Source organism: Ursus maritimus, unplaced genomic scaffold, assembly GCF_017311325.1.
Source record: "Ursus maritimus isolate PB19 unplaced genomic scaffold, ASM1731132v1 scaffold_16, whole genome shotgun sequence".
NCBI lineage: Eukaryota > Metazoa > Chordata > Mammalia > Carnivora > Ursidae > Ursus > Ursus maritimus.
In genome coordinates, this window is record NW_024424008.1 from 16,129,930 (window position 1) to 16,154,047 (window position 24,118).

The following is a 24,118-nucleotide window of genomic DNA, read 5'->3' on the forward strand; positions in this document are numbered from 1 at the left end:
AGTAAATCATCTTATTTTATAAACTTCATTAAATACTTGTTCACTGTGTCCTCTGTTTTGCAGATTTGCTGTCATGAACCGAAAAGTCCTTGATGTTTTTGGTACTGGTGCATCTAAACACTTTCAGGATTTTATCCCTAGGTTGGATCCAAGATATACGACTGTAACACCAGAGTTGCCCATCGAGTTTTCTTGAAGATGACTGTAATTTATTAATGTGACCTAATGTTTCATTATTTTTTTCTGAAGAGTTAATTATGTTGAATCACAAAGAAGGAGTCTTGAGTTTGAACTTCAGTGTTACTTCAATGAGAGATGCTCTTTGTTTGTTTTTCTTACCAATCAGAAGTACAGAAGCTTTTTAAGAAGGTGTTGCTTAATAATTAAGCACCCTTCCATAGCCAGAATCTGATTCTGCGTCGCTTTAGTGATTGACATGATGCTATACTATTGATTAAGTTATGTCCACAAGCAATCTTAAATAATCTATGTAGAAATGTAGTAACAAGTAAGAGTATACTTAAAATTACTTTAAAAGATGTTTTTAGTTCATTCCAATATAATTCATGGTTAAAACTAAGAATATTTCTATGTTTTAGGATACAAAGGATCACGGGTACATGGATTTGGTATTTTTTTTTTTTAACTTTTGAATTGGTAACTATAGTTGTAAAATGTATGGATATGAAGTAACTCTTCACAGACAATGCTGCTTTAGTATAAAGCAATTTAATTGAAGAAAGTGGCCATTCTTACTTCAGGGATGCAAAGACGGGTCTTATGCTGTTTGAATAAATGCCGTGGTATCCATGTCGTCTTCTACTGACACCTTCGTCTCTCTCCATGATGAGTTGGGCTGTCTGGCAGCCCAGTGAACCTGTGTACTAATGGCAGGTTAGGAGTAAATGGAAATTGACATACCTGATACAGTTGAAATGTATGTTTTAATCTTTTGCAGAAGCATTACACTTGAATATTTAAAAGCAAATGAAGTTGCTTTTAAACCTCTTGTGGGTTTGTGATGTTTGTTTTCATTTATAAGGACTGAATTCTTCATGGCTAAATTTGTCTGCCATTGTAGATTTAGAAGGGATCAAAAGTAGTTTTGGCAAGTTTGTCGTTTTGTTCCCTCGCGACCGTTCCACCTACACAATGGCTATTTACTACTACAAACAATATAAAAATCTCATAGTTGTTAAAAAGTTCATTTCATCACTAATGGGATGAAACTTGTTGTCACCATTTTTATTCCTGTTAGAAAAAAGAAGTGACAAAATATAGTCACTGTTGATTATGAGTTAGTTCAGGACAGCTGTGATTGAAATATGATTACTCTTTAGAGTTTTTCAGGGAAAAGTTATACTTTTCTAAGTTAATAAAAGGCTTAACTGGTTATGACATCTATAGTTAATGTAACAAAAAGGGATGATGGTATATTTTTTTAATATCATTCTGTTGTTGAAAAGCTTTGGGCCATTGTAAATTAATTATACAGTAGAATTTGTGTTGCAGCAAGGATTATAACCCAGACTTTAAAAATGCTTAATCTTCCATATTCAATTTCATCAAGCCCTGTATATTTCTGTTTACACATAATCCTATCCTTGGTTGTTAATGGCAAATTGAAAGCCAACAAAAAGACACCGTGGTGACAGAGAGAGCCACTTTAATTAGGTTAAAATTCTGCATTGTGATTAACTTTTTGGAATTGACTTGTCTATTAGACAGTACTGTTAAGGCATCGTTTTGGTTTCAGACTCCAAATTCATTAATAAATTAAGTTTTAAGTTTTTATTCACTGGAATCAAAAAGACAATTGGTACTGTGTTTACTTTTAAAAATGAAGTGTTATAGCAGTGAAGGAAGCACTGTTCCTGAACCTCATTTTCTTTATCTAGAAACTATGTTTATAATATTATTCCTGTCTGCTTAAAAGAAAAACACTTTAATTCGTAAGTTATTGTTTTCATTAATATTAAAAAGGCTATGATGTTGAAAGACAATTCCTACTGAAATTTGATGAGATTGTTTAGTAAAATTTTACTGTCAAAAGGTGCAGTTCTATGATTTACTTTTTTCTCAAACTATAGTCATTTTTTTAATATAAAATGTAAAATGAAATAACCATCATGAAGCAGAATACAGTAATGAACGTATAGCTTGAGTGAATAGTTAACTAATTTGCCATGGTGAAAAGAGAGGTTTGATTTCACTGAGACAGCTGCAAAGTGTAGCTGTTTGAGAAAACAAGACTGTTAGTGCTCCTGAAGACAGTCAAAGTGAGTATCTTTCTACCTCTAACCAATCAGGTGTCACTTCAACTTGGCACCATAAATAAAGTCAAATAGATGTCCTTTCCAAAACATGTTTCTTAGTCCATTTATACACTGAAGACATCCCGCTGATGGTAAGTTTCCGCCAGAACTGACGGCAGGAAACCTGGATATGCCCCCTTAGCTTTTCCCACATCGCTATGTAGTCTGGAAGACAGTGCGTTGGGGTACGGATAGAATTATGGTGGTTTCATTGCTATTTCCTGCATGAATAAAATCCTAGAGTTAGTACCAACCCAGTAAAGACTGAGGTTGCAAGGTAACCGATTGTCTCCAATCTATTAGATTCTTGCCAGTTTCTCATCAGATAGTTTGAGTCCATTTGAGTACTCCTGTCTGAAGTGAAACCATGTTCTGTTGTTTCACAAATCCTGTGGTCACTTCTGTAACTTTTTTCTTGACCTCTGGACATGGTTGTCACTTGGTTGATATCTAGTTTATTTTCGGCCTTCATTTGTTGCTTAGTCCATTGTTATTTAATTTAGAATTGTATCTTTTTATTTCTTTGCTCTCAGATTTCATAATTTATTTTTTTTCTATAATGAACTTGTCTTGTGTGATGAAACCTGAATTGGCCAGTTATCACAGTGTTTTCTCGTTGAGTTTGTGTATTCCTCCCCTCGTGGATTGCGCCTAGGCTAACATTTGATTTTGTTAAGAGTGACAAATTTGTATTCTGTTTGTATTTTATCATAGCCCTGAGTTTCTAGGTCCTCTGTCAATGTATAGTTGTTTAAAATCGATTTTCTTTACCCACAAGGAGCTTCGTCCATTGGCTTATGTCACATGCTCCGAGAAACCTCTCAGCAGGGCCAGAGGGCACATGCCCACTGCGAGCCGTGGCCTGGCCTTCACCACCTTTGACTCAGAGAGGCCACCAAGCCCGTGGAGTCCTTGAATTCTTTCTGTGGTTTATTTTTATTGTAAAGACAAAGTAGTTTGACCAAGCAACAAGATCATTCTTATGTGGGTGATTTCTTTGTTCCATAAAGACAGAAGTATTCATTTCTGAACTGTTAAGATACCTGAAAAACTTCGTCTCTCCCAACAACTTAACCTGTTGCTGCTTATCCACCTGCTATTCATTTTCAGGTAGAGAACTTAGGTAACTGGAAAATGAATGACCAAGAAAAACATATAAGAAAAAGAGTAAGAAATGAATGTGTCCTGTAAGGCTGGGTTGAGACTGTGATGAGTAATAAATAAGATTAGTTGAATTTGGACACCCAGGAGACTGTTCTGACAGTTCCCTCAACCCTGTGTCTTCCTTTTTATAGCTACTTTGCTGGTGGTGCCTTCGCTAGCTCTGCAATGCCTTCTTGTGCAATTACCAAGGAAAGGAATGTCCAGGACTGAGGTGACCCTGAGATCAGGGGTATGGACATGGATTCCGGGGCTGTGTGATGCTTTCCTCGAGCCTAGGATATGGGGACTCCAGGATTGAGGCTGTGTTTCTGTTTTAGCTATAGGCCAGGTGACTTTGCTGTTGCTCTGCAGGTATGTAAAGGGTAAACTGCAAAGAAAGGAGACTGACGTAGGTGTGTGGCTTCTGGAAGCAGAGGAGGGGCAGAAAGTTGGCCATGACTTAGCATGTGTCCTAGGAGTGCAGTGGGGCACTGTGTCTCGCCCATGTAGCCTTAAGCTTCCTGCTGTGGTGAATTGGAAGAAAGAATTCATATCTGGTAACACTTTTTTACTCTTTGATGTGGCCTCTCCTTCTTCCCCTCTCTCTCCCAGCTCTCTCCTTTCTCCTCCTTCCCAGCCTTGGAATCTTTATGTCTAACCTTGTGTTGCCCCTCCCCACTGTTCATCCCTGTGCCTCTTGCCTTTTTTTCTGCTGACTGGTGTTCCATGCTGCTAACTATGCTCCTTGAGTGTGAACGCTCCATTGCTTCCTTGGGTGGCAGCTGGTAGGGTGGGGGGCTCTCATGGGATCATAAAAATGAAATAACCATAAAAATGAAATAACCAAAATCAATTAACCATTGATATGGCTCTGCATTTCTTAGGCTGAAGGTACAGAGGATAATTGCATACATGTGGAAAGAGACATTCCTCTGAATGTGGGGCCTTTAAATTCAAGACAGTCAACCTCTTCTCAACAGCCCTGTGACATCACCTGACTTGGTGTGGCTACATGGAAGGAGGGAGAACTCATTTTCTATTGCTTTCTCCATTTTCTTTCCACCTCTCCCTCCTCTAGATGTGTCCTAAGTGAAATAATATATTGGACTTTAGGCTTTGTCCTTGCAGACCTGAAAATTCCAGTAATAACACGCACACCCACACACCCCATCTGGTCCACAGCAGAGGCATCAGGTCAGGTGCAATTTGTACTTTTTCTCCAGCTCACAAGCCACTGCAGCTTGCTTGTTCAGTTTTTTATTCAGTTTAGTGCCTACCTCCTCTGCCCCACCCTAAAGCATAACATTCTGGTCTTGTAAGAAAACCCGCGGCTGTGGGTAATAGGATGTTTCCTGGTCTTGGCATACAACGTACAAGCCTCCGCAGCCCTACGTGGCTGGGAAGGTCCAGCCCTTCACAAGTGGACCTGTGTACCTGTATTAACAGAAATCATCCAGGAGTATTAGTTTCCTCTGTCCCTTAATTTGGACCAGGCAATTTCTGAGGCCTCTTTCCTCAATGTCTATTAAACTCAATGTCTCAGTTATCATTCAACCCCTTATATGAATTTTCTTTTCAGATTATTTTGGTCACACAGGAGGACGCTGTGGCTATTGGGATGGATTGGGGCCAAAGGTCCACAAAAGTTTAAAGCATGAAGTAATCCTGTCGTTCTTTGGTCGTTACGGGGGTGGGGTGCTGAAAGGGATGGGTGAGAGGAGACTCTTAAACACACACTTCCGCCTCCCTTCCTCCCTCCTATTTCTTACCTTCCCAAGACCGTGCCACATTTTTGCCCCTTATTTCTTCAATTTGAGTTCTCCAGAGGAAAAAAAAATTCTTATTTTCCTGTTTCTTTCAGAGGAAATTGAAGGTGAGACATAAACATCAGTCTGACTCTTGGTCAGGGAAGAGCCTCAAGGAATGTTGTTTAATGTGTTAGAAAAAGAGGTAGCTTCTTTCATTCCTCTCCCCTCAGAAGTGAGCTAGAGGGTTTCATTCAAAGTGGGACTATCTGGAGTTATATTCCAGTGATGCGTGTGACAGGTATACACTACCAAACTTGGCGTAGTGAAGAGACACAGTATATGAAAGAGGAGGAATGGGGATTTTTCTCAGGATTATCAGAATGAGGGCCATGTCTGCAAGCATTATAAATACAGACCTGAATGGAGGCCAGTTGTCAAACTAGGTATTAACTAACAAGGTACTTTGCTTCGTCAGAGTATTCAGAGTTGGTGGCATGAATGATTGGATGGCCTTGTAATGCTTAAGAATGATAGCAGTTACTCGCTCATTGAGTTGGAAATGTGTTCAGTGTATTAAAAGAGGTTTTATATGAATAAAGTTTTAAGTTCCTCCTTTTGTAATGGAATTCGTAATTTTGGTAAAATCTGGAAAACTGCGGGAAGAAATTCAGTAGCTTCTAAATCTGAGTCTGCAGTTTTTAAAGCCTGTCATTCTCAGGAATTAGGGTTTTCTTGAGACTTGTGAAGGCAGGATAAATAAATCTACAAAACTAGAGGTATAATTGAATTATATGGGCATTTTTCCCCTACTAGAACTCCTTTTATAACTTGGATTAAATTTCAAAAGTAGATTGCAAGTCATTGTTAATTGCTCACCTCATGGTTATTTAATCCTTCTTCCTTGTTGGTGGAGCACTGATGTTGTTTAAGGCAGCAATACGCCCAGCTCAGGGGGATCAATCATGCATTTTCTAGGCCTTTCATGTCACTCCTTTCTTCTTGTCCAGATATTTTTCCATCCTTTTCTCTGAAGATGGACATGTGATCCAGTTTGGGCCAGTAAGATGTAATGGGAAATCTGGGAAGCTCTTGGGAAATTTTTCCCTCCCTGATTTAAGTAAAGTTTTTTTAGCTTCTTCCTTTTTCTCTTGTTTAGAACACTAGCTAATGGGATATGGATCTGTGGCAATGACCTGGCAAATATGAGGTGAAAAGTACAAAGATGAAAAACCACTGTGTTAAAGATGTCAGAGCAGAAAAATGGTCAAAGAACCTGCCTCCCAGATGATATTCTTGGGCCATTTAATCAAAGCCAGTAACCACATACCTCTGAGAATTTTGAGAAAACAAACCTCAATCACTTAAGGCTCTATTAGTCAAAGATTCTATTATGTTCAGCTAAAAACATTTCTTTTCTTTTTTTTTTGAATGGGAAATAATTTTATTTTTTTAATTCAAATTCAATTAATTAACAGTGTATTATTAATTTCAGAGGTAGAGTTCAGTGATTCATCCATTGTATATAACACCCAGTGCTCATTATATCCCGTGCCCTCCTTAATGCCCATGACCCAATCATCTCTTCCTCCCCGCCCCCATCTCCCGCTCCTCCAGCAGCCCTCAGTTTGTTTCCTATAGTTAAGAGTCTCTTATGGTTTGTCTCCCTGTCTGATTTCATCTTATTTTATTTTTCCCTCCCTTCCTCTATGCTCCTCTGTTTTGTTTCTTAAATTCCACATATTGTTGAGATCATATAATTGTCTTTCTCTGATTGACTTATTTCGTTTAGCATAATACCCTCTAGTTCCATTGATGTTTTGCAAATGGCAAGATGTCATTTTTTGATTGCTGAGTAATATTCCATTGTATATATATATATACCACATCTTTAGCATTTCATCTGTTGATGGACATCTGGGCTCTTTCCATAGTTTGGCTATTGTGGACATTGCTGCTATAAACATTATGGAGAAAGGGCAACCCTCTTACACTGCTGGTGGGAAAGCAAGCCGGTACGGCCACCCTGGAAAATAGGATGGAGGTTCCTCAAAAAGTTAAAAATAGAGCTACCCTATGACCCAGCTAAAAACATTTCTAACTGATATATTTCAATCCTTTGTAGATCAGATCTCAGATTCATTTCCCATTGTATCCCTTCGTCCCTTGACTTAGAATGTTCTCTTTTCCTCCCCTACTCCACTTCTGCTTGTATCCTGAAATAGTCAGTTACCTCTTGAAGGCTTTGCTTATCTTTTATCTCTGTCTTCCTGAAGCAGTTTGCTAATATTTCCATTTGATTCTCATTAGCTGTGCTCAACTGTTCCTCCTTTAGAAGATGGTGTATATATTTGAAAGGCAAGGACCACAACTTATCCCCCATCTCTGTGGCTAAACCAGGCCTTTATATTGGAGGGTGGGTGGGGGAGTTAGGGTGGAAGGTGGTGGTCTCAGCCACTGCCTGCAGAATATATGCTAACTTTGTGGAGTCAGCAGACTAAAAATCTACCCTTAGCCATCCCTGTAAAAGTCTGGAAAATATTATCCTTACAAATGATTTTGTAAATAGGGAAATTGGCCTCTACTACCATTCCAGCAGCTCTTGGAGCCGATTTGGCTTCAGGTCTTAGACAGATGATTCGTCATCTGTTTCATTTGTTTGCTTTTTCCTGACAGAGCTGGAATTCTGGATTGTTCCCCACTGTAAAAACTGCCAAATCTAAACCAGAAGTAGACAGGGCAGGACACAAGTCTCTTCCTTCCCATTCATTTTCACAGGGTGAAAATTCACAGGCAGTTTTCCTAGAATTATGCTTCATGTCTGGCTTTTCAGTAGCATATTAGGATTATTCTTTTCTTATAACAGAAAGGATCTTTAGATATTTGAGAAGTTTGGGATCACTCTTAACAATATAGCAGGGCCCTAACAAATAGCTTCTTCTGATATTCATTTTTAGGGGGGAGGGAAGGGAACTGAAATGTATGAGGTGCCTGTGGTATATGGTAGATTGTTTACATCCCATTCAAACCTTCAACCTGTGAGGTAGATATTTTGGGCTCTATTTTACCAGTGAGAGAACTGGGAATCAGGGAGGCTGATAATTTGCCCATGGTGACAGTACTGGAATTTGAGCTCAGATCTCCAAGAGTTGAAAGTTTTAAGTTTTTTTTTTCTTTTGTCTCAGAATATAACAGTTCCTGACAAGAAGTAGCATCTTTACTTCTCTCTGTTAAAAGTCCTCATATGACATTGTAATAAAAATCGTGCTTCCAAAAATGATTGTGACATTTACTTGCAGCTCAGATAGAAGAACAAGAATTGGAACTACCTTCTCACCTGAAAAAAACAAAAACAAAACCAAAAAATCCTGGTAATATGTATATAAAACAATAGTTTTCAGACACTAGACATCAAGCACTGCAGGGCATTGATCCCAGAACGAAGGACAATAAACAAGTTGGACTCCTGTGATTGCCTCAGATCTCCTGGAGGGAGATTCCAGATTACAACTCAGGGAACACCACAGAGTGCCCAGAGGTCTCCCTGGAGTGAGGAAACAGACATGGGAGTCCAGAGAGGCCAAAATGGGTGAAGTCGATAAGGCAGAATACAAGAGAGGAGCAAGCTGCACAGAGAGAAAGCCTAGAGATTTAAAGAGGGTTCCCCTTGAGACTTAAGCTGAGTACTTCTGTATGCATGGGAGGAAACTACTGAGACTGGAGAAAGAACCACCCAAAAGGAGCAGAGGGAGCAATCACTGCAGTCTACACAAGGCAGTGAATAGTTTATACTCCTGTTAGCCAGAGTAGAAAACTTTGTAATTCAGAGGGCACCAGAAAAGAGAGTCAGAAAAGTATTGCTTCAGTAGAAGAGCAAAATTAACCCAAGACTAAAGGCTCAAAAGTATTGGGGTGCCTGGTGGTGCAGTCAGTTGAATGTCCTGACTCTTGGTTTCAGCTCACGTCATGATCTCAGGGTCATGAGATCGAGCCCCACCTTGGGCTCTGTGCTCAGTGCGGAGCCTGCTTAAGTTTTTTTCTGCCCTCCTTCTTCCCCACTTCAGCACACATGCATGCACTCTGTCTCTCAAATAAATAAATATTTTTAAAAATATATAAAGCCTCAAAAGTATCAAACTGTTTCTAGGGAACTCTCTCCTAGAACAAAGTAGGAGAATATAGGGATACAAATATATGTTGAACATGCAACAAGGTAAACTTCAAAGTGTTTATCATCCAATAAAAAATTGCTAGGCATGCAAAACCCCAGAAAATACAACCCAGAAGAGAAGGGAAAACACAAGCAGAAAACAACAAAAACAGACCCAGAATGACACAAATAATAGCATTATAATGTGTACAAAACATTGTAAACTATATGGCATATGGTATACCTCCTCAAGAAGGTAATAGGAAGAAGAGAGAAAGCTGAGCGTGTTAAGTAGAGGCATGCAAGATATAAAAAGGACCAGAAAATAACTTGTAAGAGGTGAAAGATAAAATGAGGAAAACAACAACAATAATAATGTGATTAATAGTAGATTAGAAGCAAAAGAAAAGGTTATGGAACTTGAAGACCTAGCAGCAGAAACTATCCCAAACTTTACAGTGAAACATTACTGGGGGAAAAAGTGGGCAGAAGAACCTCGGTGAGCCGTGGGTCAACTTCTGGTGGACTGGTACACATATAGTTGGGAGACCTCAAAGGACATGAGATGGATGCGAGGAGGAGAGAGGTACAGAAAAATATTTTGTGTTTTCCTCTTCACTCAAGTCATTTGAGGACATAATGGCCACATTTTAAAATTAGATAAAAATTATAAACCCACAGATCCAGGAAGCTCACTGAACTCCAAGAGCAAGAAACATGAGAATCATGTCAAAGCACATCTTAAATTGCTTTAAACCAGTGATAAAAAGGAAATCTTATATAGCATTTAAAGAAGGGGGTAAAGACCTGGTACATACAGAGGATTTCAGATAAAAATGACAGGAAACTTCTCGTAAAAAATGGAAGACAGAAGACAGTGGAGCACATCATTAATATAGTAAAAGGAACAGAACAAAACCTGTCAACCTGGAATTCTATATGCAGTGAAAATATCCTTCAAAAACCAAAGAATTTTTCAAACACCCAAAAACTGAATGAATATATCATCAGCAGACCTGCATTACAGGAAACGTTAATTCGTTCTTCAAGTACAATTAACATACAGCGTTATAATGCTTTCAGGCATACAATATAATGACTCAAGAATTCTATACATTTCTCACTGCTCAAGAAGTCTTTCAAACAAATATGAAATACCACCTGTGGAAATATAAATATGTAGTAAAATAGGAAAACTTGTTATTTTTGAATCTCTTTAAAAGATAATTGCTGAAAGCAAAAATAGCAAAATGTCAAAGTAAAATAACAATTACAAAAAGTTTAGGTAGGGGAAGAAGGAAGTATACTATGGTGACATCCTTATATATGAACTGGTATAATATTAGTTGAAGGAAAACTGTGATAAGTTAAAGATACATATACACTCTAAAGTAATTCCCTTCCCCTCCCCCAAAAGTGTTATAGTTAAAAGCCAACCAAAAATTACAATGGAATCTATTGAGTATTCAGTTAATCCAAAAAAAAAAAAAAGGAAAAGAAAGGGGAGAAGGGAGCAAGATAAGACAAAAATGGAACAAATAGCAAGGTAATAGATTTAAGTCTAAACATATAAATAGTCACATTGATTGTTAATGGTGTAAATACCCAATAAGAAGAGATTGTCACATTGAATAAAAGAAGGAGAGACCAACTATGTGCTACTTACTCAAAACCCCCCTTGAACTATGAAGACACTAGGCTTTCAATAAAAATATTGTGAAAGATATACTAACAATAATAATCTAAAGAAAGCAGATGTACCTTAGTAATAGTAAATAAAGTAGATTTTAGAGCTTGAGAATATTACCAAGATTAAAGATTATAATGGTTATTTATGATAAAGGGGTCAGTTCAGTAAGAGGAAAATACAATCCTAAATATTTATGTAATAAAAGAACTTCTAGATAACAAGAACAAAAGACTGATAAGAGCATGGGGAAGGAACCAACCCCTAAATATGGTTGGATATTTCAACCCCTTCAATAATTGATAAAAGTTGTAGGAAAAATCAGTATGTATTTGTGTATTTATTTAAGATTTTATTTGAGAGAGAGAGTGAGCAAGAGGGAGAGGGAATCTGAAGCATACTCCACGCTGAGCATGGAGCCTGACACTGGGCTCGATTACGCCACTCTGAGATCATGACCTGAGCTGAGATCAAGAGTCAGATGCTTAACCAACTAAGCCACCCATGTGCCCAAGTATTTAGAAGACTTGAAAAATAGTTTCAGCCATTTAAGGACGCCTGTCTGGGTGGCTCAGTTGGTTAAGCATCTGCCTTCAGCTCAGGTCATGATCCTGGGGTCCTGGGATTAAGTCCTGCATCGGGCTCCTTGCTCAGTGGGGAGCCTGCTTCATTCTCTGCCTGCTGCTCCCCCTGCTTGTGCTCACACACTCTCTCTGTCAAATAAAATAAAATAAAATAAAATAAAATAAAATAAAATAAAATAAAATAAAAAAATAAAATAAAATAAACCAAAAAATTTTCAGCCACCTTAACTGATCTTTATAGATCATTTCACCCAACAACAGCACAACACACTTTTTTTTTTCACATATGTTGAGAACATTTCCTGTAGAGACCATATCCTGAGCCACAAAACAAGTCACAGTAAATGAAGAGTTCAAATCATACAAAGTATATTCCCTGGCAAAAGAAAAAGAAAAATTAGAAATCAATAGATACCTGAAAAATCTCCAAATATTTGGAAACTAAACAACATGCTTCTGATAAAGAAATAAAAGTAGTTTAGAAATGTATTGGCCTGAATGACCTGTGTATATTAACTACAGATAAGACAACACTTAAAGGAAAATTTGTAACACTAGTTGCTGATACTAAAATAGAAAGTTCTCAAATCAATGATCTCAACTTAAATCTTAAGGAAACAGAAAATAAGAAAGCAAATTAAAGTGAGGGAAAAAATGAGGTAATAAGATAAATCAAAATAAAAATGGAAAAATGAGAAAAATTAAACCAAAACTGTTTTCTTTGAGAAAAGTTGATAACATCGCTAAGCCTCTAACCAAACAGATCAGTCAGGGTGGGGTGGGGAGTCAGTACAGGGCTATTAGGGGTAAGAGGGATGATACTACAGATTCTTCAGAAATTGTAAGTATATAAACAACTTTATGCCAATAAATTTGACAGTTTGGAGGAGCTGGACAAATTCCTTAAAAGATACAAAATAACAAAGCTTTTGCAAGAAGAACAAGATAATTTGAATTGTGCTGGATCTTTTAAATAGAATTTTTAGTTAAAAGCCTTCCCACAAGCAAAACTGTAGGATCAGCTCAGTTCGCTGGTGAGTTCCACCAAACATCCAAGGATGTTACACACTTTTTCAGTATACACACTTTTTCAGAAATTAAAGAGGAGGGAAAACCACATCTGATTCTATGAAGCCAAAATTTTCCTAATAAAAAAAATCAGTCAAGGAAATTATAAGAAAAGACAACCAAAGTCCAGCATCCCTTCCAAACATAGAGACAAAAATATTTAACAACATTTTAGCAAAGTGAATAAAAAGGATAACACAGTATGACCAAGTGGGGTTTATCCCAAGAATGCAAGGTTGGCTTAACAATGGGAAATCAGAATGTAATTTATCATGCTAGTCTGCTAAAAAAGAAAAAAAACAAAAACATGGTTATCTCAATAGAACTGAAAATGCATTTGACAAACTTAACCACCTATTTCTTATAACTCAGCAAACTAAGAGTGGGAAGGAATTTCCTCAAACTAGGAATAAAAAGGAATTTTCTAATAAAGGGTACCTACAAAAAAACCCTACAGCTAACATCATGCCTAATTGTGAATTATTTAATATTTTGCCTGTAATATCAACATGACAAGAATGTCTGCTTTTACCATCTCTATGCACCATTGTACTGGAAGCTCTAGCCATTGCAATAAGACGTGAATTCCAAATTAGAAAACAATAAATAAAACGCTGTCTTCAATAGCAGACAGCATGCTCATCTATGTAGAAAATCTTATGAAATCTATAAAAAAATTTATTAGTATTGATTAGTAAATTTTGCAAGCTGACTCTAAAGTGTATGTGGAAATACAAAATATATAGAATGGCCAAAACTACTTTAAAAAAGAACTAAGGGAACTTACATTATCTGATTTCAAGATGCCATGGTAATTCAGTGGGGAAAGGATGATCTTTTCAGCAAGTGTGCTGAAACATTTGGCTAGCCATGTGCAAACGCAAACACAAAAACATAAAATAGAAAACTGGCTCTTCAAAAGACATTTTAAAGGAAATGAAAAGGCAGCTCACATACTTGGAGAAAATATTTGTAGATCACATCTGATAAAGGGCTTTATCCAAATATATGAAAAGCTCTTTAAAACTCAATAAGGAGATGACTTCTGGCATGACAGAATGAACAGCTCTGCTGACTCTCCAGTGAAACTGGTAAAAATTATTTTTAAAACTCAATCATTTAAGACCTCTGGAAATGGTCCAAAGAACAAACAGCAAATGAAGAAACATTTCTTCAAGAAAATCTATGACAATTCAATAAGAAAGGTAAATTTTACTTTGAGTAAGAAAGGTAAATCTTACTTTCAGTAAAAAAGTCTCTAATATTTGAACTAATATCCTACCCACTCCCCTCCCAGCTCAGGTGGAGTCTTCACTCTAGACTGCTTCAGCCAAGAATATAGGTCTCTCTCACTCCACAGCTTCTAGCAAGAAGGCTTTCTTTCAGGAGTAGCAGGACTTTTGTAGTTTTCATCCTGTCCCCAGCTGACTATTGCTGAGGCAAAATCCGTGGCAAGTACAGTTGAGATATGGGAACTCTCTTCTTCTATCCAACCCTTATTGTGGAATGAGGGCTCTCCCTTGGGTGCAGCATACTGAGAATACTGGGGCCCTGACAGGCTTTCGCCCATCTTGTGAGATGGTGGTTTCATGCTATGAAACACAAGTCAAAAGTACCTCAGGCTGCTGCCCTCCCCTCCACTGAGCACTCAGCTCCAAGAGCGGAATTGTCATTTCAAGAGAAGCTTGCCATTGTCTCTACTCTCAGCTCCACAGTCAGGGAAAGATAGGAAGGGAGCCTACCAGTACTCCTGTCATCCCAGGGTCACTAGACCTACCCAAAGCTGTACCTGCCCCCCACACATCGAGGGACAACTTCAGAGGCTGAGAGAGAAATAGACTTCAGTAAAATAATTCAGTCACTAGACAAAGAAACAAGTGAGAACAATATGCCCTGGATTTGGAGAAACATTCAACCCAGAGTTGCTACACTATATTATCTAAAATGTCCAGTTTCCAATAACAATTTATTAGTCATGCAAGGAAGCAGGAAACTGTGATCCATATACTGGAGGGAAAGAAACAGGCAACAGAAACTGCTGTGAGAGTGACTAGATGGCAGATTTAATAGGAATATATTTCAAAGTAGTCATTATAGACATGTTCATAGTAAAGGAAAGCTTGATTAAAAGAAGTAAAGGAAGGTATGATGACAAGGTAGCATCAAATAGAGAATATCGTTAAAAGGTAGGATTTTTTTTTTTTAAAGATTTTATTTATTTATGTGACAGAGACAGCCAGTGAGAGAGGGAACATAGCAGGGGAGTGGGAGAGGAAGAAGCAGGCTCATAGCGGAGGAGCCCGATGTGGGACTCGATCCCACAACGCCGGGATCACGCCCTGAGCCGAAGGCAGACGCTTAACGACTGCGCTACCCAGGCGCCCCAAGGTAGGATTTTATTTTAAGATTTTATTTGTCAGAGAGCACAGGCAGGGGAAGCGGCAGGCAGAGGCAGAGGGAGAAGCAGGCTTCCTGCTGAGCAAGGAGCCCAATGTGGGACTTGATCCCAGTTCCCTGAGATCATGACCTGAGCTGAAGGCAGATGCTTAACCGATGGAGTCACCCAGGTGTTCCAAGAGGTAGAATTTTAAAGAATGAAATGGAAATTCTGGAGTTGGAAAGTACAGTAACAAATAAAAAAATTCAATGGAGAAACTCAGCAATAGATTTGAATTGATAGGAGAAGGAATTAGTGAACCTCAAAATATATTAACAGAGATTACGTAAGCCAAAGAACAGAAAGATGAAAGAATAAGTATACCGAGCCTTGAGGAAGGTGGGATACGTTAAGTGTGCTGAGATATGCATAATGGGAGTAGCAGAGAAGAGAGGAGAAAAAATATTCAAATAGTGGCTGAAAACTTTCCAAATTTATTGAAAAACTATAATATGCATATCCAGAAGTTCAGTGAACTCCCAAGTTGGATAAACTCAGATCTGCAGACACATCACAGTAACAATGCTGAACATCAAAGACAATCTAGAAAAACTTAAAAACAGCACGAGAAAAACGAAGCATCACTTACCATGGGAACCCTAATAAGATTAACAACTGACTTAGCAGAAACAATGGAGGTTAGAAGACCATGGGATAACATATCCAAAGTGCTCAAAACTCAGTAATAAGTAAATAGTTTGAGTTTTTAAATAAGCAAAAGAGTTAGATACATGGATGGCAAATTAGCACATAAAATATGATCAAACTCCTTGCAATTAAAACCAGAATGAGATACCACTACACACTCACTAAAATGACTGTAGTCTAAAAAACTGACTATACTAAGGAGGTATAGTAAGGATGGCAAGGATGTGGAGCTGCCCAAACACTTATATACAGCTAGTGGGAATGTAAAATGGAGCAACTTATCCGGAAAAGAATTTGGTAGTTTCTTGGGGCGCCTGGGTGGCACAGCAGTTAGGCGTCTGTCTTCGGCTCAGGGCGTGATCCCGGCGTTGTGGGATCGAGACCCACATCAGGCTCCTCCGCTATGAGCCTGCTTCTTCCTCTCCCACTCCCCCTGCTTGTGTTCCCTCTCTCGCTGGCTGTCTCTATCTCTGTTGAATAAATAAATAAAATCTTAAAAAAAAAAAAAGAATTTGGTAGTTTCTTAAGAAAATTAAACATACAGTGCTATTTTACCCATGCGTTCCAATCATAAGTACCTACCCAAGAGAAATGAAATTATATATCCACACTAAAGACTTGTATGTGAATGTTCATAGTAGCTTTCTTTCTGATAGCTGGAAAGTAGATACAAACTGAATGTCTTTCAGCAGGTGAATGAATAGACAAATTTTGGTATATATGTAAAATATTATGCAGCAATTAAAAGAATTAATTAGTGATTCATGCAACAACATGTTAACAGGTTTTTAAAAACCTTTTTGTGAAATATACAAAATAGCAATCTCCGTCTCACAAGCATTTTAGTTAAGTGATTTATCACAAAACAAATAATTGCGTAGTCACCAGTAAAATCAAGAAATAGAATATTGCCAGCACCCAGAAGCCCATCTTGTACCCTTTTGCAATCCCAAAGCTTACCTACCCCAAAGGTGACCAGGGTCCTTTTTATAATAGTCACTTTTGCCTTAACATGCATTCCCAAGCACTAGAGATTATATATTGGCTAGTTAATTGAATTTTATGTAAATGGAATTATGCACTACATTTTTGTTTTTATGTTTTGTTTTCTGTTTTGGTTCTGTTTTCTGTTTTCTAGCTTCTTTCAGCTTTAGGTTGTTGTGTATTGCTGTAATTTGTTTTGATTTTGTACAGTATTCTGTGTATACCAAGGACATGAGCTATTCCTTGTGTAGGGCTATTATAAAGATGCTACTGTTAACATTCCCATATTTGTGTCTGGGTGCCCTGCACACACTTTTCCATGGGTTATATACCTGGGGTGGGGCTTAGGGAATGGTATATCTTCAGGTTTATTAGATCAACCTTTTCCAAAGTGGTAGTTACAGTTTATACAACCACAGGGCTCTGTGGCTGTCAAAGCTTTGTTTGGACTCACAGTTTCTCAGCTAAAGCAACCCCAAATGCTCAGCTCCCCTCTCTGGACTTGTCTTACCTGTGGATCTGGCTCATTCATTCATGTTCTAATTAGCTCTCTAATGCCTTCAAGATGTTGTTTCTTTCGTATTTTGTCCATTTTTCATGGTCGTCTTCATTTGGAGGGTTGTTCTGAATTATCTATCCCACCATTACTGGGAGCAGAGCATTTACTATTTATGGAAACATTCCTTGTGTGCCTGGTGTCTATAGACAATGCTAGAGGAAAGATCAATCTTCAAAGAGTAATTCTTATTGTTACTGGGGACTGTGGGCCTAAGGTAGTCCCAGTGATCCTGAATGTAGGCTTTTCACTGGGGCCACATGACGTTTCTTAAAGCCATGTGCCTGAGCTCAGGGGAGTGTTGTGTAAGCTTTAGAGAAATAGAGGGTAACCTTCGTTAAGACTGGCTGAGCATCCTCTGTGTGCCATGTGGCCTCCTGGGAACTTCACACAGATTTCTGATAAACACCAAGGTGACATCTCTGAGTGATCTGAGACCTACAGACGTACCACTAGCCTTGGTATTCTTTGAAGCTGTTATTTGGATTGTAACCCTAGTTTTATAAGTTCTGGGAGTAGAACTTGACATTTTTGGTGAGAGAAACTGCTGCTACTTGTCGGTGTAAGTGTACTGAGCAGGTCATGTTGAAGTAGAAGTTTGTTCTAAGAAGTACCACTTGAGAGGTCCATCTTCATGCTATAAACGTCAGACACTGGACACTTGTCCTGGACTATGGGTAGAACTAGGACTTCTATAGCTTTGTGAAGGCCAAGTCACCTGCTTCAAGGGGCTCCATTTGCTTAAATGTCACTTTCTCAATGAGGCCTACCCTACCTTAGCATCTCAGACCCATTTAACCACCTCCACCTTTTTTTTTTAAGATTTTATTTTTATTTATGTGACAGAGAGACAGCCAGAGAGAGAGGGAACACAGCAGGGGGAGTGGGAGAGGAAGAAGCAGGCTCCCAGCGGAGGAGCCCGATGTGGGACTCGATCCCGGAACACCGGGATCACACCCTGAGCCGAAGGCAGACGCTTAACGACTGCGCTACCCAGGCGCCCCTCCACTTTTTTTTAATCCTTAACACTACTAACACCCTTCAATGTGCTAAATTATTAATTTATTAAATCTTTTGTTTCACTATCCTCCCCCAGTAGAGAGTAAGGCCCACAAGGACGGAAATCGGTGTCATTCACTGACATATCCCTAAGAGATAGCCCCTAAGAGTTTCTGGAACATAGCAAGCATTTGGCAAATGGTTGTGGGACTTCTGGATTATAAGAGTCATCTCTTATAATTGAAAAAACATAAAGCAATATGACCATATTTATTCCCCATATGGGTGAAGTGGCCTATATCAATTGCAGATTTTCCAGTGGGGGGCTATTTTAGGGATATATCATTATTACTATTATAAAGGTTTCACTCAATGAGATATTTTTTCAGTATTGTTTTGAATGCTTTTATAGTGATTAAACAATCTGCTCAATATGACAACAAGAATAGCGGGGAGTTAGAACTGCCAAAGAGAAGAAATGAAATTCTCCCACATCTGCGGTAAGACTGAAGTGTCCTTTGTCCTGGAGTCTCAGGCGCAGGAGGGCTGAGAACCTTGCATGGATGGGCTGCTTTCCTTGACTGGCTCCTTCTAGTTGGAGAAGCCCTGGTGGTGCCAGAGCCCCTCACGGCCACACGGCGGAATCTGATCGTCTAGACTTCCAGCCTCGCGCCTTCACACTACCACTGAAACCCACGTTGTCCTTCTTCATCTTCCCGGAAGAAGAACAGTTGTACGCTTCTTTTCCCTGTCGTGCTACCAGAGTGCTGTCTCTTTATTTCTCATGGGGTCCCAACTTTTTGATATCTTCCCTCCCTTAACCGTGACCAGTCAGGAAGGGCCTGAAGCCTCTTCTAATAAAACTCCAGGCAGGTTGACCACCCAAGGAAAATGGCTGGATGTGTCACCAGGCCAAAAAGTATCTGTTGCATGCAGCCCCTGCCTGAGAGGGTAAGAAAAGATCCAGACCTTCTTGAGGAGCTTGTGACCTGAGCCTACTGATTGGCCGCAGATAGTTGTGAGGCTGAACTCTGGTCATCGGAGGAAGCACGGAGTGAGCACTGAGCACTCAGTAAACGTTACCAGTTACTGTTTCCCGTATGCTGGCTCTGCAAACACGGAATGGCTTTGTTTATAGAGGTTTGTATTTGACGATGGACTCAATGCAATTCTGACCTCCAATGGCAGGAAAAATTTCTACAAAATCTAGTCTGAATTTTGATGGGATGGGGGGGGTGGTCATTGTGATGTTGATTTTTGTGGAGTTTTTGCTTCATAGCTCCTTGTTCTGTTTACTGATGACATTCAAAAGCAGACTGATTTCCTTCCCACTCGAATCTGCTCTTGGTCTGGTCCAGCCTTGAGTGGCCTTACTCTTCTCCCTGTCACGGATGCTAAATCTTTTCTCCCTCTTTCTTAACCACTGGCCATCAAGTCCTGGAGATTCAAATTCTGCAATATCTTTGTCACCTTCTCACCATGCTTCCTACCCACGCCTCCATTATGCTCCAGAATGTAAGAGGGAAGGACTTTTTGTATGAACAGTGCTTGGCACTTCATAGGCCTGCCAAATGTCCATTGAACATTGAAGGAATTATCTTATCACTGGAATGCTGTAACCAGTCTGTCTAAACCAGTCTCCCTGCACACTTGCCTCTTAAATAGATCTTTTAAAGATCAACCTAGTTATTCCCTTGCAGTGACTTATTTTAGCCCTCGAGAGAAATGTTCACACCCAGCACCTAGCTTGTAAGGCACACCTCAACTCAACCCCAAATTATCCTCAAAGTTCCATCTCTTCCTCTATCACTCCTCCCACAAAATTCCACAGCCACCTTTGCTGGTTGCTGGACCTACTGTGGTGTTTTCTTTGCTAGTCTTTGCCTTTGCCTGGAAAGTTCCTCTGCTTGGAATATACTTCCCTTGGTCACCTGCTGAAATCTCACCACCACAGCACTTTCAGGAGCCTCAGCGATGCCTCCTTTTACGCTCCTGATGTTCAACAAAGTTACCACCCCATCTGCTTGCTCAGCTTATTGAATTTCTTGTCATCCCTTGTCTTGTATTTTGTTTAGTTGTAAATATCTGAGCATATGAGTCCCTTGGAGGAAGAGACCATAGCTTGGTAGGTTTTTTTGCTTTTTGTTTTTTGTTTTTGTAATTTTTATTTTGTTATATTAGTCACCATACAGTACATCCCCAGTTTTTGATGCAATGTTCCATGATTCATTATTTTCGTATAACACCCAGTGCACCATGTGCATAGCTTGGTAGTTTTTAATCCTGTGTTCCTAGCTCAGTGCATGGCAGAAGGCAATTGCCTGGTTTATGGTGGAGATTCTGGTTATTTGGGGCGTAGATATTACCCTTATCAGTGTAGGGACGGAAGGACCAGCTTGACCAAAACAGGGCAGAGTACAGGATGGCTGGGAAGATGCATGGTGTAAATAAGGTGTTGCCATCATTACAGTCATAGCCGTGGTGGCCATCGTGATCCCCGTCGCACTGGTCGTGCCGGTCACGCCAGATCTAGCCACCAGGTGGCACCCGCGCTCCACAGGAGCCGCTACGGAGCTAAGCTTGGCTCGGCTCTGCTAGGTGGCCGGCGACCCGCCTCGGGAATCCAGCCGGAAGGCAGAGGGGCAGGAGGTTTGGCGCTGCCCCCACAGGACGAGGGGCCATAAACCCAGCCCGGGGCTCTCCGAGCCATGAGCCGATATCCGTCCCCATTGCGCTATCTGCGTGGGTCTTCACCCAAGTCGGGCTCCACGCTCCTCCTCCCCAATCCTTTATTTGTGTTTATTCTGTTTCCTGCAGATAGGTGACGCCCCTCCTCCCAGGCAGCCTTGTCCGGCCATTAGGAGGCTCAGCGCCGGCGGGTTACAGGGAGCTATAACCCCCCCCCCCCCCCCCCCCCCAGTCATGGAGTCTGCCCTTCAGTGGTATTTACAGAAGGCCCACGTCTGGGAAAATGTGTTCTCCAGGCAGCCTCCAGCTGTCCTGCCTCCCTGCACCCAGCCCACCATCAGAAATGCCATATATCTGCCTGTCCCTGTCATGACCATCACTAACTGGCTTTTCCTCTGAATAAAAAATGACCTGCAAGAAGTGGGTAGGTTGGGGGGAGATTGGAGGTCGCCACCTGCAAAGAGGACACCCTGATGTGCTCAGGCAGGTGACCAGGGTGCCTCGGGTCAAGCCTGGCACATATGCCATCTCATGTCCAGAGCTGTGTCTCAAGTGCATCTCCCCAGCAGAAGCTCCTGTCCTTCTGGGCCTGGGCTCTCTGGCCCTCCAGTCTTGTCCCTCAGCTGTCAGTGGGTACCACACTCTGGGTATAACGTGTCTGGACTATCCACTTCCCACTCAGAGGCTGCTGGGAGCTGTTAGTTCTGATTTGGAAACCAGAGTTCTAAGTGTGCATGCACTCACGGAAACAGAGGTTAATTTGTCTGTTTTATGCTCAGGCACAAAGGAGCAATGGTTAGAACCCTCATGTATTCGTGTGTTTATATATTTACAGCAACCATATCTTCTTTGCAAAGTTCTAGAAGAGAGGATGGATTTTGGGGGGGAGTTTATTCATTTTTCGGTAATCTCCATACCCAACATGGGGCTTGAACTCACAACCCCGAGATCAAAAGTCGCATGCTCTTCTGACTGGAGCCAGCCAGGGATCCTGAGGGGCTATTTTTGAGGCATAAGGTCCTTAACCCTCCACCCCCACTACAAGCACACTCCAGAGGGATGTGTCACAGGAGGAGCCACAATGCCAGGAAGGCTGTGCCCTTGGGTTTGGTGTGTGGAGGCAGGCAGGGACTGGAGGGAAAGGACGGTATAGCGAACCGTGTAATGGCTGGATCACGGCCAGGAAAAGACTCCTCCCTGCAAAGAGTTTAAAATACCTTCTCCCCCACTTAAGAAAACTCACAGGGTGAGACTACAGCTGAGAGAGTACACCCCAAGCCTTAGAGCACGAAACAGAGGTGAGGCTGTGTTGGCTCACAGGTTCTGGGCCTTGAGCCAGGTGGGCCTCCCAGGGAAGCCAACCCCCTCAGCACTTCTGGGGCTATTCCTTCTCCCAGGGCCCTCATGCTGAAGGTAGGAAAGCAGCGGAGGAGAGGAAGGTCATTAGCAGAAGTTGGGGCGTGCTGAGCAGTGGGACTGAGATGGATCTCAGGAGCACTGCATTGGCGGCAAGAGCGTGGGGACTCTCCCCAGTCCTCAGAGAGGACCTGGGAGCTCGTATCAGAACCTGCTCTTCATTGCTAGCAAGCTGGCTGCGTGATTCCCAGAATCATCTTGGGAAACTGCAAAAGCACTGGACGTACTGTTTCTGAACTCCAAGCAGAACAAAAGCTCCTCCACACACCTGGGTCCTTCCCTGGAGGCTGATTTCCACAGCCCAGCGAGCTGACTGGCTCCTACTCCTGGGGAGCCTCATGGGAGGGTCCCTAGCTCCCTGGGAAAGGTCCTGCCCGAAAGGGCCTGAAAAGGACGCATGTCTTGTGCAGCTTGGAAATAGGCCTCTCTGCCTAAACTGCCTCCTAGAGGTGGTGTGAGAGGAGGCGAGACAGCGCTTGAGTGCTTGCACTTTGCAAGCGTGGAGCATTGATACTGCTCATGGGCACGGTTATATCAAGGTAGATTCTTGGTCCAAGGCCTTCCGTTGCCGTTTAACTGCTTAGCGTTTATGTGGATTAGCATGTCAGCGGGGGTCTCCGCAAACCACAGTCTTTTGCGGGAGTCCTAAATTGCACCAGAGTTTTGCAGGTTCCCAGGGCATAGGGCACCGCATCTCCCAAATGCTTCTGTCTCCAAGACATGATCTAGACAAGAAATTCAGCCCCATCTTTAAGTTCTTGAAATAATATCTGGGTTGACACCACAGCAATGAAACACTTTTTTTTTTAAAGATTATTTATTTATTTATTTGACAGAGATAGAGACAGCCAGCGAGAGAGGGAACACAAGCAGGGGGAGTGGGAGAGGAAGAAGCAGGCTCCCAGCGGAGGAGCCCCATGTGGGACTCGATTCCGGAACGCCGGGATCACGCCCTGAGCCGAAGGCAGACGCCTAAGGACTACGCTACCGAGGCGTCCCGAAACACTTTCGAGTTGACATTAGGCATCCCTGTTCTTGCAGTTTGCTGGCACAAAACCATCTCCGGGGTCAGGGGCTGGACTTCACTCTGCTGTGAGGAATTTCACTGTCTAGACCTGGGCTTATTCTTAATTTTCTCTCCTGCTTTCTCTCCTCTAGTCTTCTTCCTTCAGCTTTCTATCCCACCCCACCCTCTCCAGGGCTGAGCAAATGGCCCTCTTTTTCTCATAGGTTCACTTGAGCCAGGGGTTTTGTAGCTGTTGGTCTCATCTTCTTCCCCAAGGTGCCTGTCAAAGTATTTTCCCCAAACAAGAGTAGTTCTCTCCCTAAGAAGAACTCTGGGGCCAGCTGCTGAGATGACATTTTCACCTTTTGACATTTACCATGATAGAATCCAAAAAAATATTTTCAACAGTTTTGATGGGAAGCAGGTTGAAGTTGGGAAAAATAACCTACATATTTTGTTAAAAATCAAATTATAAAGAAAACTTGTGAATCCCATGGAGGGAAGGGGATAAAATTCTCCCAGAGATCCAAGCAGCCCTATCCAGTAGCTGAGACCAAAAGGGGAGTAAGTCTGCATCTTCACAGCTTAACACCTAATCCCCTAATCCGCCCCCCCCCCAATGCCAGGGCCTAGTGATTCGGGGAGGCCTCCTGGGGTCTGAGCCCCTGCAGCAAAGGTTCTGGGATGCAATA

At 41.0% G+C, this 24,118-nt stretch overlaps 1 protein-coding gene across 2 annotated transcripts in view; it reads left to right on the forward strand.

The window, feature by feature from the left end:
- TMEM135 (transmembrane protein 135) overlaps positions 1–5,816 on the forward strand; it is a 251,792-nt gene extending 245,976 nt beyond the window's left edge. For both annotated transcript variants that reach the window (XM_040630949.1, XM_008704430.2), the window contains one exon: positions 64–5,816. In XM_040630949.1, the coding sequence (XP_040486883.1) occupies positions 64–196 (133 nt within the window). In that variant the 3' untranslated portion in view covers positions 197–5,816. The remainder of the gene's footprint in view (positions 1–63) is intronic.
- The last annotated feature ends 18,302 nt before the right edge of the window (positions 5,817–24,118 follow it).